Below are 18,589 nucleotides of genomic sequence, written 5' to 3'. Positions count from 1 at the left end.
CCGCTCCACTCGGACTCCATTCACTCTGACACTGACCGCTCCACTCGGACTCCATTCACTCTGACACTGACCGCTCCACTCGGACTCCATTCACTCTGACACTGACCGCTCCACTCGGACTCCATTCACTCTGACACTGACCGCTCCACTCGGACTCCATTCACTCTGACACTGACCGCTCCACTCGGACTCCATTCACTCTGACACTGACCGCTCCACTCGGACTCCATTCACTCTGACACTGACCGCTCCACTCGCTCCTGCACAACTTTCAGTTCTTGCTGAGCAAACCCAAATGCTGACTGGCCGCTGCTCAAAGGTCCAACGGAAAGAAACTGCTGCAAGGCTCTGCCTTTAATCTTCCACTGAAGACCATAAGCCATAGAAACATAGAAAACCTACAGTACAATACAGGCTGTGCCGAACATGCCCTTACCTCAGAAATTACCTAGGGTAATAAACCCTAGGTATTACAGTGGAGACTCTAGCATGGATTAAACAGTGGCTGTGCCATAAGGTGGGCGTTGGGAACGGACCCAAATGCAAGACACAGACACTGAAGTACTAGGGAGAGGACTAGGTGTAACAGGAAAGAAGTGGGGAAGAAACGACACTGGACATGACACAGGCCCTGGACAAGACTAGGAGACAGGGCATGGGCTAGGACCAGAGTAGGAAGGTGAGACCTGGACGAGGAACTAAGAACTGGGAACTAGGAACCTGGACAAGGATTCCGAGTCAGAGACTGGACGGGGACCTGGAACCTGGGTCTTGACTCGGGCTCGGACTCCGGTTCCAGACAAGGACTGGACGTGGCAAGTTAACAGGACTGGGAACCTCCTCGGAGCCTCGAACATAGACTGGAAACCTCCTCGGAGACTTTGACCCGGACTGGAAACCTCCTCGGAGACTTTGACCCGGACTGGACTTGACACGGAGCCTGAGACTTGGACTGGACTTGGACACGGAACAACAAACAACGACAGTCCACTCGAGTAGCGGCAAACAGTCTTCCTACTGAGCCTTGGACCCGAGCACGGGAACACAGAACACAGAGCCAGGACCCCTCCTTGGGGACAGGATGTAGGGCCGGGGCTTTACACAGAGCCAGGACCCCTCCTTGGGGACAGGACGTAGGGCCGGGGCTTTACATAGAGTCAGGACCCCTCCTTGGGGACAGGACGTAGGGCCGGGGCTTTACACAGAGTCAGGACCCCTCCTTGGGGACAGGATGTAGGGCCGGGGCTTTACACAGAGTCAGGACCCCTCCTTGGGGACAGGACGTAGGGCCGGGACTCATACACAGAGTCAGGACCCCTCCTTGGGGACAGGACATAGGGCCGGGGCTTTACATAGAGTCAGGGCCCCTCCTTGGGGACAGGACGTAGGGCCGGGGCTTTACATAGAGTCAGGACCCCTCCTTGGGGACAGGACGTAGGGCCGGGGCTTTACACAGAGCCAGGACCCCTCCTTGGGGACAGGACGTAGGGCCGGTGCTTTACATAGAGTCAGGACCCCTCCTTGGGGACAGGACGTAGGGCCGGGGCTTTACATAGAGTCAGGAACCTTCCTTGGGGACAGGACGTAGGGCCGGGGCTTTACACAGAGCCAGGACCCCACCTTGGGGACAGGACGTAGGGCCGGGGCTTTACATAGAGTCAGGACCCCTCCTTGGGGACAGGACGTAGGGCCGGGGCTTTACATAGAGTCAGGACCCCTCCTTGGGGACAGGACGTAGGACCGGGGCTTTACACAGAGTCAGGACACCTCCTTGGAGACAGGACGTAGGGCCGGGGCTTTACACAGAGCCACGACCCCTCCTTGGGGACAGGACGTAGGGACGGGGCTTTACATAGAGTCAGGACCCCTCCTTGGAGACAGGACGTAGGGCTGGGGCTTTACATAGAGTCAGGACCCCTCCTTGGGGACAGGACGTAGGGCCGGGGCTTTACATAGAGTCAGGACCCCTCCTTGGGGATAGGACGTAGGGCCGGGGCTTTACGTAGAGTCAGGACCCCTCCTTGGGGATAGGACGTAGGGCCGGGGCTTTACGTAGAGTCAGGACCCCTCCTCGGGGACAGGACGTAGGGCCGGGACTCATACACGGACACTAAACATCGGGACACAAAGAGACAGTTCCAAGCTCCTAGATAGATAGTTTCTTCTGTTGGCGGGGCAAGGCTCCAGTCTCACTCCAGCGGTTAAACTTGACAGTGATAACAGGGGTGGACGCAGGTGAGGTTGCAGGCAAGGCTTCAGGCGTGGGTTGCTGAAAGAAGGGGAAGGGAAGGGAACAGTCCAGCCTCAGGCCTGTCTTACCCAACAGAGGCAAGGAGAGGATACTGTCAAGACGAACCCCACAGAGGCGAGAACAGGATACTGACAAGATGAACCAGCAACCACACTTGAACCCAGGGCGACTTATATTCCAGCCCCAATTTGAGAATCAGGTGCCTGTGATTAAGCCCAACTGAAACAATGGACAGCCAGAAGACCCGGAGTCCAGAGTCCACGGACCGGACCGTGAACCGGAACGCAGACGTCACGGACCGGACCATGACAAGCTGAATGGTAGGAGGCAAAGACTGGGAATAAAGGGAGCCATCTCTGGTTGGCTGCCAGTTACTAGTGGTGTTCCTCAGGGCTCTGTGTTCGGACTGGTGATTTGTGTTATATTCCAATAGTTTGGAAGACGGAATTGCTGGCTTTGTTACAAGGTTTGCAGACGATATGAAGACATGAGGAGGGGCAGGTAGTTTTCGGTAGAGAGGGTACAGAAGGACTGAGATAGATTTAGAGAATGGGGAAAAAACAGCAGATGGAATACAGTGCTGGGAAGTGTATGTTCATGCATTTTGATAGAAGAAATGAAAGTGTTAACTTCTTCGAAATGGGCAGAAAATACAAACAACTGAGATGCAAAGGGACACGGGGAGTCCATGTTCAGGATTCCCTAACAGCTAATGAGTCTGTGGTGTGGAAGGCAAATGCAACGTTAGCATTCATTTCCAGAGATCTACAATATATAAGCAAGGATGTAATTTGGGAAGTTGGTAATCACTGGTGAGGCCTCACTTGGAGAACAGGTTTGGGCCGCTTATCTTGGAAAGGATGTGCTGAAGCTGGAGAATGTTCACAAAAACAGATTCCAGGATTGAATGGATTGTCATATGAGGAGTGTTTAATGGGCCTGAGCCTGTATCAGCAGAGGAATCAGGGCTGATCTCATTGAAACTTATCAAACTGTGGAAGGGCTTGATAGAGTGGATGTGGAAAGGATGCTTCCTGTGGTGGAAGAATCTACGACCAGGGAACAGAGCATCAGAATAGAGGGGTGTCCTTTCAGAACGGAGATGACAGAGAACGGACAGAGAGTGGTGAATCTGCGAAATTCCGTGCCACAGGCAGCTGTGGAGGCCAATTCTTTATGTACATTTAGGGCAGAGGTGGATAAAATCTTGATTGATCCGGGCATGAAGGGATACGGGGACAAGACAGGTGATTGGAGCAGAGGGGAAATTTGGATCAGACACGATAAAATGACAGAACAGACTCGATGGGGTAAACAGCCTCATTCTGGTCTTATATCTTATAGTCTGAAGGTCTGTCCCCAGTGTGAACTCGTTGATGCAGCTTCAAGTCAGATGACTAAGTGAATCCCTTCCCACAATCTGAGAAAGTGAATGGTTTCTCCCCAGTATGAACTAACTGGTGTCTCTGTAGCTTGGATGACCGAGTGAATCCCTTCCCACATTCAGGGCAGGTGAACGGCCTCTCCCCAGTGTGGATTCGCTGATGTGACAAAAGGGTGGATGAGTGAGCAAATGCCTTCCCACAATCTGAGCAGGTGAACGGCCTCTCCCCAGTGTGGATTCGCTGGTGTGACAAAAGGTTGGATGACTGCGTGAATCCCTTCCCACATTCAGAACAGGTGAATGGCCTCTCCCCAGTGTGAACCAGCTGGTGTCTCTGTAGGGTGGATGAGTGAGTGAATCCCTTCCCACACACAGAGCAGTTGAACGGCCTGTCCCCAATGTGAACTCGCAGATGTATTTTCAAGTCCGATAACCCAGCAAGCTCCTTCCCACAGTCTGAGCAGGTGAACGGCCTCTCCCCAGTGTGAACTCGCTGATGTATTTTCAAGCCAGATGATCGAGCGAACTCCTTTCCACAGTCTGAGCAAATGAACGGTTTCTCCCCAGTGTGAACTAACTGGTGCCTCAGTAGACGAAATGACAGAGTGAATCTTTTCCCACAGTCTGAGCAAATGAACGGTTTCTCCCCAGTGTGAAAGCACTGATGTGTGTTCAGTTCAGATGACCGAATGAATCGCTTCCCACAGTCCGAGCAGGTGAACGGCCTCTCCCCAGTGTGAACTCGCTGATGTATTTTCATGTCAGATGACAGAGTGAATCTCTTCCCACATTCAGAGCAGCTGAATGGTTTCTCCCCAGTGTGAAATCGTTGATGTACGCTCAGCTGAGCTGCACGAGCGAACTCCTTCCCACAGTCTGAGCAAGTGAACGGTTTCTCCCCAGTGTGAATTCGCTGATGTTCCTTCAGTTGAGATGAACGTGTGAATCCTTTCTCACATACGGAGCAGGCAAACGGTTTCTCCCCAGTGTGCACCAGCCAGTGTGTCTGTAGTTTGGATGACTGAGTGAATCCCTTCCCACATTCAGTGCAGGTGAATGGCCTCTCCCCAGTGTGAACCAGCAAGTGTCTCTGTAGTTTGGATGAGTGCGTGAAACCTTTCCCACATTCAGAGCAGGTGAACGGACTCACCCCAGTGTGAACTCGCTGATGTACCGTCAGGTCAGATGACCGAGTGAATGCCTTCCCACATTCTGCGCAGATGAATGGTTTCTCCCCAGTGTGAACCAGCTGGTGTCTCAGTAGGTGAGATGACCGAGTGAATCGCTTCCCACTGTCTGAGCAGGTGAACGGCCTCTCCCCAGTGTGAACTCGCCCGTGTACCTTCAGTTGAGATGACGAAGTGAACTCCTTCCCACAGTCTGAGCAGGTGAACGGCATCTTCTCAGTGTGAACTGGTGACGCTTGTTCAGTTGAGATGACTAAATGAATCTGTTTCGCCATTCAGAGGTGGGGAGAGGCCATGGCACCGTGTGAACTTGCTGGTGTCTCTGTAGTGTGGTTGATTGTGTCAGTGCCTTCCCACACTCTGAGAAACGTCTCCTCACTGGTGAATTTTCTGATATATCTTCAGCATCGATGACAGAATGAATTGCTTCCCACAGTCAGAACAGGTGGAGCATCTCACTATGGTGTGAACTTGCTGATGTATCTTCAGACTGGATGACTGAGTAGTTCCCCTCCCTCAAACAGAGCAGGTGGATGGTCTCTCCCCACAGTGAACTCACTGGCCTGTCTGTGGGTAGGCTGTGAGAGAATCCCTTACCACACTGAGAGAAGGAGAATGATATCTCCCCACGGTGAACTCACTGGTGTGTCTGTGGGTAGGCTGTGAGTGAATCCCTTCCCACACTGAGAGAAGGAGAATGATATCTCACTGCAATCAATCATCTGGCAATTCAGACAGTCAGACGTTTGAATCCCTTGTACAATCAATGCAGTTGAAGAACTGATCTCCAGTGAACAAATGCTGGTGTGTTCTCAGTACCCCGGTTCCTGTGGATAACACTGAGTTACAATAGAAAACTTCATTTCAGACACAGATACAATTCCAACTGGAATGAGGTACATCTTTATCTCCTAGGATCAACAACAATGCAAAATACATCAACGGGTGAAGGAGAATATTTCAGGTGGGATTTTAGTCTGTGGTGAAAACACAGCCGGTCCAGCCTGCTCAGACATTTAATTAGATCATGGCAGATCTGGCCATGGACTCATCTCCATCTAACTGCCGTTTCGCCATAACCCTTAATTCCCCTACTATGCAAAAATCTATAAAACGTTGTCTCAAATACATTTACTGAGGTCACCTCCACTGCTTCATTAGGCAGAGAAATCCACAGACTCACCACTCTCTGGGAAAAACAGTTCCTCCTCATCTCCATCCCACATCCCCCAATCTTGAGGCAATGTCCTCTCGTACCACCCTCACCTACCAGTGGAAGCAACTTTCCTGCCTCTGGCTTATGTACCCCTTTCATAATTTTACATGTTTCTGTAAGATCTCCTGTCAATGTGAGCTGTGGCATCACAATTTTACCCAGATCAACTCAAGCTGGAGCAACTCAACCTGAGATATACCCCGGGCTACTGTGGGAAGCGAGGTAGGAGATTGCTGAGCCTCTGGCAATGACCTTTGTATTACCACTCAGGAAGGGAGATGTACCAGAGGATTGGAAGACATTGTTCCCTTGTTAAGGGAATGGAGTAGAGGGAACCCAGAAATTATAGACCAGTGGGTGGAGAGTGCCCCAGTGGCCATCTCCCTCAGTAATCGTTACCTCGCTTTGGATGCGGTTGAGGGGGAATGACCTGACAGAGGACGACCATGACGATCGGGTCTCTGGCACTGAGGCTGGTTCCGTGGTGTAGAAGGGAAAGAGGAAGATGAGGAATGCGGTAGTCACAGGATTCAATAGTGAGGGGAACGGACAGGAGGTTCTGCAAGCCTGACAGAGATACACGCGTGGTGTGTTGCCTCGCAGGTGCCAGGGTACGGGATCTCTCCGATCGGGTGCAGAGTATTCTGAAGGGAGAGGGTGACCAGCCAGAAGTCTCGGTACACGTTGGTATAAATGACACAGGTAGAAAAAAGGAGGAGGGCGTGAGGAGAGAATTCAGGGAGTTAGGTAGGAAGCTGAAAGGCAGGACCTCTAGGGTAGTAACCTCGGGATTGCTGCCTGTGCCACATGCTAGCGAGAGCAAGAATAGCATGATCAGGGGTATTAATGTGTGGCTGAGAGACTGGTGTAAGGGGCAGGGCTTAAGATTCCTGGATCACTGGGGCCTCTTATGGGGGAGGTACGACCTGTACAAAGAGGACGGGTTACACCTGAACCCGAAGGGGTCCAATATCCTAGCCAGCACATTTAATAGAGCTGTTAGGGAGGGTTTAAACTGATTTGGCGTGGGGATGGGAATCGGAGTGATGGGGCTGAGGAAAAGGGAAACAGAAATAAATCGGAGATAGCGTGCAACAGAGATTGTAGAAAGAATGGTCAGGAGATGAGGCTTAATCAAAGCCAGTGGCATGAGGAACAATAGAGATGTGGGGCAGTTAAAACAGAAAGCAACAAATCCTGGGCTGAGAGTGTTATTTGAATGTACAGAGCATAAGGATTAAAATGGACGATTTTGAAATTCAGCTGCAGATTGGCAACTTGGACAATCTCTGAAACTTGAATAAAAGGTGGCTGCCGTTGGGAGTTGAACGTCCAAGGATATACGGTGTATCAGAATGATAGGTTACTGGGCAGAGAGGGTGGTGTGGCTCTATGGATAAAAATAATATTAAATCATTGGAAAGAGATGACATAGGATTGTAAGGTGTAACCGTCTAACCATATAACAATTACAGCATGGAAACAGGCCATCTCGGCCCTTCTAGTCCATGCGGACACTTACACTCACCTAGTCCCACTGGCCCGCACTCAGCCCATAACCCTCCATTCCTTTCCTGTCCATGTACCTATCCAATTTTACTTTAAGTGACAATACCAAACCTGCCTCTACCACTTCTACTGGAAGCTCATTTCACACAGCTACCACTCTCTGAGTAATGACATTCCCCCTCGTGTTACCCTTAAACTTTTGCCCCCGAACTCTCAACTCATGTCTTCTTGTTTGAATCTCCCCTACTCTCAATGGAAAAAGTCTATCCACGTCAACTCGATCTATCCCCCTCATTATTCTAAATACCTCTATCATGTTCCCCCTCAACCTTCTACGCTCCAAAGAATAAAGACCTAACTTGTTCAGCATTTCCCTGTAACTTACGTGATGAAACCCAGGTAACATTCTAGTAAATCTTCTCTGTACTCTCTATATTTTGTTGATATCTTTCCTATAATTCGGTGAGCAGAACTGTACACAATACTCCAAATTCGACCTCACCAATGCCTTGTACAGTTTTGACATTACATCCCAATTCCTGTACTCAATGCTCTGATTTATAAAGGCCAGCAGACCAAAAACTTTCCTCACCATCTTCTCCACATGATAGGGTCATGAGTCTCTATGGGTTGAGTTAAATGGCAAGGGTAAAAGGACCCTAATGGCAGTTGTCCAAACAGTCGTCGGGATGTGGATTACAGGCGATAGAAAAGGCCTGACAGAAAGGCAATGTCATGATAATCATTGGCGATTTTAACATGAAACTGAATTAGGAGGACCTCAAGAGAAAGAATTTGTAGAATGTCTGAGGGATGGCTTTTAAGAACAGCTGGTTGTTGAGCCCACTAGGGGATCGGCTGTGCTGGACTGGGTCATGTACAATGATCTGGAGGTGATAAGGCAGCTTAAGGTTAAGGAACCCTTAGGGAACAGTGATCACAATATGATCAAATTCACGTTGAAATTTGAGAGGGAAAAAATAAAATCCAATGTGTCAGTACTTCAGTGGAATAAAGGAAATAAAAATGGATGAGAGAGGAACTGGCTGCAGTTGACTGAAAAGGGACATTTGCAGGAAGGACAGCACAGCAGCAACGAGTGGAGTCTCTGCGAAAAATGAGGGAAATGCAAGACAGATGTATTCCAAATAAGAAGAAACTTTCAAAGGGAAGAAGGACACTACTGTGGCTGACAAGTGAAGTCAGACCCAAAGTAAAAGCAAAAGAGGACATACAAGGAAGCTCGAGCTAGTGGGAAGAAAGAAGATAGGGAAGCTTTTAAAAACTTGCAGAAGAAAACAGAAGGTCATTCGGAAGGAAAAGATGAATTATGAGAGGAAGCTGGTGACTAATATCAAAGAAGATATGGAAAGCATTTTTTAAGTATATAAAGGGTAAAAGAAAGTCGAGGGTAGATATAGGACAAATATAAAATATAGCTGGAGTTACTGTAATGAGAGTTGCTAAGAAGTAAAAGGAACTGAATGCATACCAGACATTCAAGACTATCAGGGAAGTGAAGTTTGTGCAGTGACAATTACGACTCAGAAGGTGCTCTGGAAGTTTAATGGTCTGAGGGTGGATAAATTTCCAGGACCTGATGGAATGCACCCTCGGGTTCTGATGAAAATAGCTGGAGAGATTGCGGAGGCATTAACAATGATCTTTCAAGAATTGATAAATTCTGGCATTGTACCAGATGACTGGAAAATAACAAATGTTACTCCGCTATTTAAGAAGGGTCAGAGGCAACAGAAAGGGAACTATAGACCTGTTAGCATGACATCAATGGCTGGCAGTTGATGGAATCGATTGTTAGGGATGAGATTATGGAGTACCTGGAGGCGTATGACAAGATCGGCCAAAGCCAGCATGGTTTCCTGAAAGGAAAATCCTGCCTGACAAACCTACTGCAATTCTTTGAGGAAATTACAAGCAGGGTAGACAAAGGAGATGCAGTAGACGTGGTGTACTTGGATGTTCAGAAGGCCTTTGACAATGTGCTGCACATGAGGCTGCTTAGCAAGATAAAAGCCCATGGTATGACAGGGAAGTTATTAAAGTGGGTGGAGCTTTGGCTGGTCGGCAGAAAACAGAGAGTGGGAATAAAGGATCCTATTCTGGCTGGCTTCCTGTTACCAGTGGAGTTCCACAGGGGTCAGAGTCGGGACCACTGCTTTTTACGATACATGTCAATGATTTTGACTATGATATTAAAGGATTTATGGCTACATTTGCTGATGATAAAAAGACAGGTGGAGGAGCAGGTAGTGTTGAGGAAACAGAGAGCCTGCAAAGAGACTTAGATAGTTTAGGGGAATAGCAAAGAAGGGGTAAATGAAATACAATGTTGGAAAGTGTGTGGTGATGCACTTCGGTAGAAGAAATAAATGGGCAGACTATGATTTAGATGGGGAGAGAATTCAAAATGCAGAGATGCAAAGAGACTTGGGAGTCCTTGTGCTAGATACACTAAAGGTGAACCTCCAGGTTGAGCCGGTTGTGAATAAGGCAAAATTCTCGAGGTATAGAATATAAGAGCAGTTATGTGATGTTGTGGCTTTATAAGGCACTCGGGAGACCACACGGAGTATTGTGTACAGGATTGGGCTCCTCATTTTGGAAAGGATATATTGACATTGGTGATGGCTCAGAGAAGATTCACGAGAATGATTCCAGGTATGAAATGGTTACTGCGATGAAATCTTAAGTTTTATTCATTATGGACTGTGCCTTTAAGAATCATGCCTGTAAGAGAGAGAGAGAGAGAGACGTACAGCGCAAGTAGAGGGAGAGGGAGGAGAGAGGGGGGGAGGGAGTGAGAGGGAGAGAGAGAGAGAGAGAGAAAGAATGAGAACGCTACATGATGGACAGCTGCTGTTCAGCACACCGGCATTTAAACGAGCGTCACTGTCTCTTTCGTGGGACACGCAGATGTACAAAGGCTGGTGGCGGAATTGCCACTGAACTTTTAAGTGCCCACAAGGGTGGGGCTGAGGATCGATTAAGAGGAATCGACCCATGACTATTAGTGCGTTTGAGGGCAACCCTGTGGAATCTACCGGTGTGTCTAACCCCTGCTTGGGTTGGTAGATTATCACTTGGAGATGGCGCTCTTAAGCTGGTCATGTTTGGCTAACTTAGAAGATTTGGAGGACATGGAGGAGGATTGACAATATCTGTTTACTTGGATTACACATCTCTCTCTCTCTCTCACTTCAATCCCGTGGACCGAATTGAATTTCCTTACCACACCATCGTAAGACTGTATCATTTACCACCTAAGCTTGAAGAAGTTCGGGGATTTATACATTTACACCTGTATACGCATAACAGCGTTAACTCTTGATTTACCTGGTTTAAGTTACTAAATGACGTAGTTACTAATAAAACACTGTTTAGTTAACAGCAAAACCAGACTCCAGGCGTTCCATTGCTGCTGAGACTTTTGTGTTCTTAACAGTTACCGCATGAGGAATGTCCAGCAGCTCTTGAGCTGTATTCCCTGGAGTTCAGGAGAATGAGGGAGTTCTCACAGAAACACTCTGAACATTAAAAGGCCTGAACTGATTAGATATGGAAAAGTTATTTCCCATGGTAGGGGAGTCTAGGACAAGAGGGCACAACTTCACGATTGAAGGACGACCTTTTGGAACTGAGATGCGGAGAAATTACTTTAGTCAGAGGGTGGTAAATTTGTGGAATTTGTTGCCACGAGTGGCTGTGGAGGCCAAGTCATTGGGTGTATTTAAGGCAGAGATAGACAGTTTCTTGATTAGCCAGGGCATCGAAGGGTATTGGGTGAAAGCAGGGGAATGCGGATGACTGGAATAATTGGATCAGCCCATGATTAAATGGCGGTGCAGTCTCGATGGGCCAAATGGCCTACTTCTGCTCCTGTATGTTATGGAGTCTTGCTTCAGTGGTGGGCAAGTGGTTGGAGAAGATCCTGGGAGGCAGGACTTCAGACAATTGGAGAGACATAATCTGATCAGGGATAGTCAGCATGGCTTTGTTAAGGGCAGGTCATGCCTTACGAACCAGATTGAATTCTTTGAAGATGCCACCAAGCACAGTGATGAAGGTAGAGCATTGGATGTAGTGGGCATGGCTTTCAGTAAGACTTTTGATAAGGTTCCTCAAGCAAAGCTCATTGAGAAATTAATGAGGCAAGGATCCAAGGTGACCTTGCTTTGTGGATCAAGAATTGGCTTGCCTACAGAAGGCAAAGGGTGGATGTAGATGCTGTATGAAGGACGGTGACCAGTGCAGTTCAGCAGGGATCTTTTCTGGGACCCCTCCTCTTTGTAACTTTTACAAATTACCTTGATGAGGAAGTAGTGTATAAGATGATGAGAGGCATGATCATGTGGATAGTCCGAGGCTTTTTCCCAGGTCGGAAATGGTTGCCACAAGAGGACACAGATCTAAGGTGCTGGGGAGTAGGTACAGAGGAGATGTCAGGGGTAAGTCTTTTCCTCAGAGAGTGGTGAGTGTGTGGAATGGGCTGCTGGCAACGGTGGTGGAGGCAGATATGATAGTGTATTTTAAGAGACTTTTGGATAGGTACATGCAGCTTACTAAAATAGAGGGCTAAGTGGGCCGAAGGGCCTGTTTCGTGCTGTAGGTTTCCTATGTTTCTAGAAGGGTGGGTTTGTAAGTTTGTCGATGACACAAATGTTGGGGTTGTTGTGGATAGTCTGGAGGTTACAGCCGGACATCAATAGGATGCAGAACTGGGCTGAGAAGTGACAGATCGAGTTCAACCCAGTGGTTCCTTTCAGTAGGTCAAATTTGAAGACAGAATACAACATTAATGTTAGGACTCTTGGCAGGGTGGAGGATCAGTGAGATCTTGGGGTCCGTGTCAATCGTGCACACAAAGCTGCTGGACAGGTTGACAGTGTTGTTAAGAAGACCTTCATCAACAATGAGACCGAGTTCAAATGCCAGAGGTAACTTTACAGATATAAGGCCTTAGCTAGACCTCACTTTTGGTACTGTGTTCAGTTCTGGTCTCCTCAATACAGGAAGGACGTGGATACTATAGACAGAGGGCAGAGGAGATTTACAGATATAAGGCCTTAGTTCGACCTGACTTTTGGTACTGTGTTCAGTTCTCGTCCCCTCAATACAGGAAGGATGTGGATACTATAGACAGAGGGCAGAGGAGATTTACAGATATAAGGCCTTAGTTAGACCTCACTTTTGGTACTGTGTTCAGTTCTGGTCCCCTCAATACAGGTGGGACGTGGATACTATAGACAGAGGGCAGAGGAGATTTACAGATATAAGGCCTTAGTTAGACCTCACTTTTGGTACTGTGTTCAGTTCTGGTCCCTCAATACAGGAAGGACGTGGATACTATCGACAGAGGGCAGAGGAGATTCACAGATATAAGGCCTTAGTTAGACTCCACTTTTGGTACTGTGTTCAGTTCTGGTCCCTCAATACAGGAAGGACGTGGATACTATCGACAGAGTGCAGAGGAGATTTACAGATATAAGGCCTTAATTAGACCTCACTTTTGGTACTGTGTTCAGTTCTGGTCCCTCAATACAGGAAGGACGTGGATAGTATAGACAGAGGGCAGAGGAGGTTTACAAGGATGTTGTATGGATTGGAGAGCATGCCTCATGTGAATAGGTTGAGTGAACGTCGGAGCGACGGAAGATGAGAGGTGACCTGATAGAGGCGAATAAGATGATGAGGGGCACTCATCGTGTGGATAGCAAGAGGCTTTTTCCCAAGAGTGAAATGGCTAACATGAGGGGGTATAGTTTTGAGGTGCTTGGAAGTAGGTACAAGGGTGATGTCAGAGGTATGTTTTTCACACAGAGAGGTGGATACAATAGAACCTTTTCAGAGACTTTTAGATAGGTACATAGAGCTTAGAAAAATAGAGGGCTATGTGGTAGGGAAATTATAGGCAGTTTTTCAAATAGGTTACACATTCAGTGCAACAATGTGGGCCGAAGGGCCTGTAATTACACTGTGGATTTCTGTCTCTATATGAACTCCTCATCTTCTAACAAGGCACGGATCAGTTATCCTGGCTGACCATCAAATTCTCTGACTGTATTCCTGTCTGTATGAGGATGTTTCTGCGTTCAATCAACCTATGACTTGGCTCAATTTGTCTCTGTCCTTTGGGATTATTTCAAGTTCTGGCCATGCTCCACAACACTACAAAGAGCAATTGTCACAACATATAGAATCCCGGAGATTTTCTAATTACTCGGATCCCCACCCCAGCTGATTCACAGTGATGAATCCATTAATGTCAATGCCAGCAATCTTGAATGGGAGGGCAGCAGTTATTCTCATTGGAGTGTGGCACTTTTGTGATGTGAAAGCCACAAGTCATTTGTCCTGGAGGATAAAGGAGTTACTTACCCAGCGGGAACTAAATCTGACGGAAGGATTTTTTTTTGCCATACAGCACTAATTGACAATTTAATTGATTGGAAGGTAGACTTTTCATCCAAGATTAACTAGGAAATACATTTTTGTTCCGAATTACTACTCCTTACATGTATACAGCTGGACCTCGGCAGTGTTTGAGAGAGAGATTCGCTCACATTTCCTCCCGACTGTACCGGGACAACGCTGGCAGAGTCACGCATGGCTGCCTCTTTACCCAAAAGGCCGCACGAGCGAGAAACCTGTCTGTCAGCCACCGAACGATCTAGCGATGCGCATGCGCGACAGAAATGGCGGAGGCTCCAGCGCTCGTCAGCTGAAAGCTCCCCGGGGCCCGGGTACGGATCGTGGGGCAGAGGAAGAGGGAACCGACCGGGACTGTCCTGGGGTGCAGGACCAGTGCGGCAGGAGCTCACAGTAATAACCCTTCAATCGCGTTTCAGACACCGGAGATTAAATCCCTCCCGGAGACCCTCCTACCTGCAGCCAGTCCTTGTGAGCCTCTCGTCTACTGAGCGCATGCGCAATAGTTCGGACCGCCTCAGACCTCTGCGCATGCGCATGTGAGCAAACGAGAAAATCTGCAGATGCGGAAATCCAAAGCAACACACGGGAAATGCTGGAGGAAAATCAGAGGGGCCGGCAGCAACTATGGAGAGGAGAGAACAGTCGGCGTTTAAGACCGAGACCCTTCTTCAGGACTGGATAGGAAGGGAGGGAGTAAGAATCTGGGGGAAGGTGAGGTGATAGGGTAAACGGAGACGGGGAGGAGTGAAGAGCTGAGAAGTTGATTGGTGAGAGTGATAAAGAGGTGGAGAATTATTATTATTAAATACTATTAATCCCGAGTGGGGAATTCTTTCGTTACAGCAGCAACATTTAAAAACATACTTAGCACTGTGCAGACTTTACTAAAAATAAAGATTAACAATATACACAATAATTATATATTAAATAATAACGCAGAGACTATTGAACTACTATGTGTGTTCTCCTGTGTCCTGGGGCTGATACCGACAGGGTCAGCAGATGTAGTCTGTCCGGCTGTCTCCTACCCTGACCAGTCACTGTCAGACGGGTCAGCAGATGTAGTCTCTCCGGCTGTCTCCTACCCTGACCTGCAGTCACTGTCAGATGGGTCAGCAGATGTAGTCTCTCCAGCTGTCTCCTACCCTGACCAGTCACTGTCAGACGGGTCAGCAGATGTAGTCTCTCCGGCTGTCTCATACCCTGACCAGTCACTGTCAGACGGGTCAGCAGATGTAGTCTCTCCGGCTGTGTCCTACCCTGACCTGCAGTCACTGTAAGACGGGTCAGCAGATGTAGTCTCTCCGGCTGTCTCCTACCCTGACCTGCACTCACAGTCAGATGGGTCAGCAGATGTAGTCTCTCCGGCTGTCTCCTACCCTGACCAGTCACTGTCAGACGGGATAGCAGATGTAGTCTCTCCGGCTGTCTCCAACCCTGACCTGCGGTCACTGTCAGACGGGTCAGCAGATGTAGTCTCTCCGGCTGTCTCCTACCCTGACCAGTCACTGTCAGACGGGACAGCAGATGTAGTCTCTCCGGCTGTCTCCTACCCTGACCAGTCACTGTCAGACGGGATAGCAGATGTAGTCTCTCCGGCTGTCTCCTACCCTGACCAGTCACTGTCAGACGGGACAGCAGATGTAGTCTCTCCGGCTGTCTCCTACCCTGACCTGCAGTCACTGTCAGACGGGTCAGCAGATGTAGTCTCTCCGGCTGCCTCCTACCCTGACCAGTCACTGTCAGACGGGTCAGCAGATGTAATCTCTCCGGCTGTCTCCTACCCTGACCTGCGGTCACTGTCAGACGGGTCAGCAGATGTAGTCTCTCCGGCTGCCTCCTACCCTGACCAGTCACTGTCAGACGGGTCAGCAGATGTAGTCTCTCCGGCTGTCTCCTACCCTGACCAGTCACTGTCAGACGGGTCAGCAGATGTAGTCTCTCCGGCTGTCTCCTACCCTGACCAGTCACTGTCAGACGGATCAGCAGATGTAATCTGTCCGGCTGTCTCCGACCCTGCGGTCACTGTCAGACGGGACAGCAGATGTAGTCTCTCCGGATGTCTCCTATCCTGACCAGTCACTGTCAGACGGGACAGCAGATGTAGTCTCTCCGGCTGTCTCCTATCCTGACCAGTCACTGTCAGACGGGACAGCAGATGTAGTCTCTCCGGCTGTCTCCTACCCTGACCTGCGGTCACTGTCAGACGGGTCAGCAGATGTAATCTCTCCGGCTGTCTCCTACCCTGACCTGCGGTCAATGTCAGACGGGTCAGCAGATGTAGTCTCTCCGGCTGTCTCCTACCCTGACCAGTCACTGCCAGACGGGTCGGCAGATGTAGTCTCTCCGGCTGTCTCCTACCCTGACCAGTCACTGTCAGACGGGTCAGCAGATGTAGTCTCTCCGGCTGTCTCCTACCCTGACCTGTCACTGTCAGACGGGACAGCAGATGTAGTCTCTCCGGCTGTCTCCTACCCTGACCTGCAGTCACTGTCAGACGGGTCAGCAGATGTAGTCTCTCCGGCTGTCTCCTACCCTGACCAGTCACTGTCAGACGGGTCAGCAGATGTAGTCTCTCCGGCTGTCTCCTACCCTGACCAGTCACTGTCAGACGGGTCAGCAGATGTAGTCTCTCCGGCTGTCTCCTACCCTGACCAGTCACTGTCAGACGGGTCAGCAGATGTAGTCTCTCCGGCTGTCTCCTACCCTGACCTGTCACTGTCAGACGGGACAGCAGATGTAGTCTCTCCGGCTGTCTCCTACCCTGACCTGCAGTCACTGTCAGACGGGTCAGCAGATGTAGTCTCTCCGGCTGTCTCCTACCCTGACCTGCAGTCACTGTCAGACGGGTCAGCAGATGTAGTCTCTCCGGCTGTCTCCTACCCTGACCTGCAGTCACTGTCAGACGGGACACTCCCAGCTACTCACACTCTAAGATGGTGCTGCGCTTGTGACAGCTTGTTGCTGCAGCTCCTACGTTTTGCCGTTTTTTTCTGTGTTCTGTGTGTCATTCTGTATCACTGTGTATCAGGAGTGGACAATCCCATGTGCTGGAGCTTTTGGAAAGCATCTGTTGGATAAGTCACCGGCACCCAATGTGATGTACCCCAGGACACTGTGGGAAGTGAGGGAGGAGATTGCTGAGCCTCTGGCGATGATCTTTGCATCATCAATGAGGACGGGAGAGGTTCCAGAGGATTGGAGGGATGCAGATGCTGTTCCCTTTTTCAAGAAAGAGAGTAGAGAGAGCCCCGGAATATCAGAGGTTACAGCTGGACATTGATCGGAAGCAAAACTGGGCTGAGAAGCGGCAGATGGAGTTCAACCCAGATAAGTGTGAGGTAGTTCATCTGGTAGGTCATATATGATAGCGGAACGTAGTATTAATGGCAAGACTCTAGGCAGTGTGGAGGATCAGAGGGATCTTAGGGTCTGGGTCCATAGGTCACTCAAAGCTGCTACGCAGGTTGAATTTGTGGTTAAGAAGGCACGCGGTGCATGGGTTTATGAGCTGAGAGGTAATGTTGCAGCTATATATGACCCTGGTCAGACCACACTCTGATTACTCTGCTCATTTCTGGTCGCCTCACTACAGGAAGGACGCGGAAAACATAGAAAGGGTGCAGAGGAGATTTACAAGGATGCTGCCTGGATTGGGGGAGCATGCCTTCTGAGAATCGGTTGAGTGAACCGGGCTTTTCTCCTTGGAACGACGGAGGATGGGAGGTGACCTGATAGAGGTGTACAAGATAATGAGAGGCATTGATCATGTGGATAGTCAGAGGCTTTTCCCCAGGGCTGAACTGGCGAGCACGAGTGGAGATATTTTGCAGGTGCTTGGAAGTAGATACAGAGGACATGTCAGGGGCCTGTGTTTTTTACGCAGAGAGTGGTGAGTGCGTGGAACGGGCTGCCGGCGACCGTGGTGGAGGTGGAAACGGTAGGGTCTTTTCAGAGACTCCTGGACAGGTACATGGAGCTGTGGGCAAGCCTAGGCAGTTCTACGATAAGGACATGTTGGGCTCAGCTTTGTGGGCCGGAGGGCCTGTGTTGTGCTGCAGATTTTCTTTGTTTCCGGGTTCTATCATCCACCTGTTGCAGTGAGCTCACTCCCACCGGAATGATGCTGGTGGCATTGTGAGAATCATAATTTTAGATCGCTCTAGTGTCTTCAGTGCAATCCATCCGCGTCTTCTGAGCAAGAAATTGCAAAGAATGGGTGTAGACAAATCTACTATCTCCTGGATCACTGCCTTCCTGACTGATAGAGCCCAGTTTGTACCGCTGGGTGGTTCTCTGCCTGAGGTGGAGGTGAGTGTCACTGGAGCCCCACAAGGGACTGTCCTGTCTCCGTTTCTGTTCACACTGTACACCTCAGACTTTCAGTACAACTCTGAGTCTGGCCACTTGCAGAAGTTCTCTGATGACTCTGCGGTAGTTGGTTGCATCAGAGATGGGCAGGAGTCGGGGTACAGAGGACTGGTAGGCAGGGTTGTGGAATAGTGAGGGAGGAATCACCTGCTCCTGAATGTGGCCGAAACCAGGGAAATGGTGATTGATTTTAGGAGGAAGAGGACATTGATGAGTCCTGT

General features: G+C 49.3%; 1 protein-coding gene across 1 annotated transcript in view; it reads left to right on the top strand.

The window, feature by feature from the left end:
- Positions 1-14,171: 14,171 nt before the first annotated feature.
- Positions 14,172-18,589, top strand: part of LOC140721912 (uncharacterized) — a 46,723-nt gene continuing 42,305 nt past the window's right edge. Inside the window, exons 1-2 of the mRNA XM_073036735.1 lie at positions 14,172-14,308; positions 14,414-14,533. Coding sequence (XP_072892836.1) covers positions 14,172-14,308; positions 14,414-14,533 — 257 coding nt within the window. The remainder of the gene's footprint in view (positions 14,309-14,413; positions 14,534-18,589) is intronic.

This window comes from Hemitrygon akajei, unplaced genomic scaffold (assembly GCF_048418815.1).
Source record: "Hemitrygon akajei unplaced genomic scaffold, sHemAka1.3 Scf000064, whole genome shotgun sequence".
Lineage (NCBI taxonomy): Eukaryota > Metazoa > Chordata > Chondrichthyes > Myliobatiformes > Dasyatidae > Hemitrygon > Hemitrygon akajei.
The sequence above is the reverse complement of the archived record's forward strand: the minus strand, read 5'-3'. Positions and strand labels throughout refer to the sequence as shown.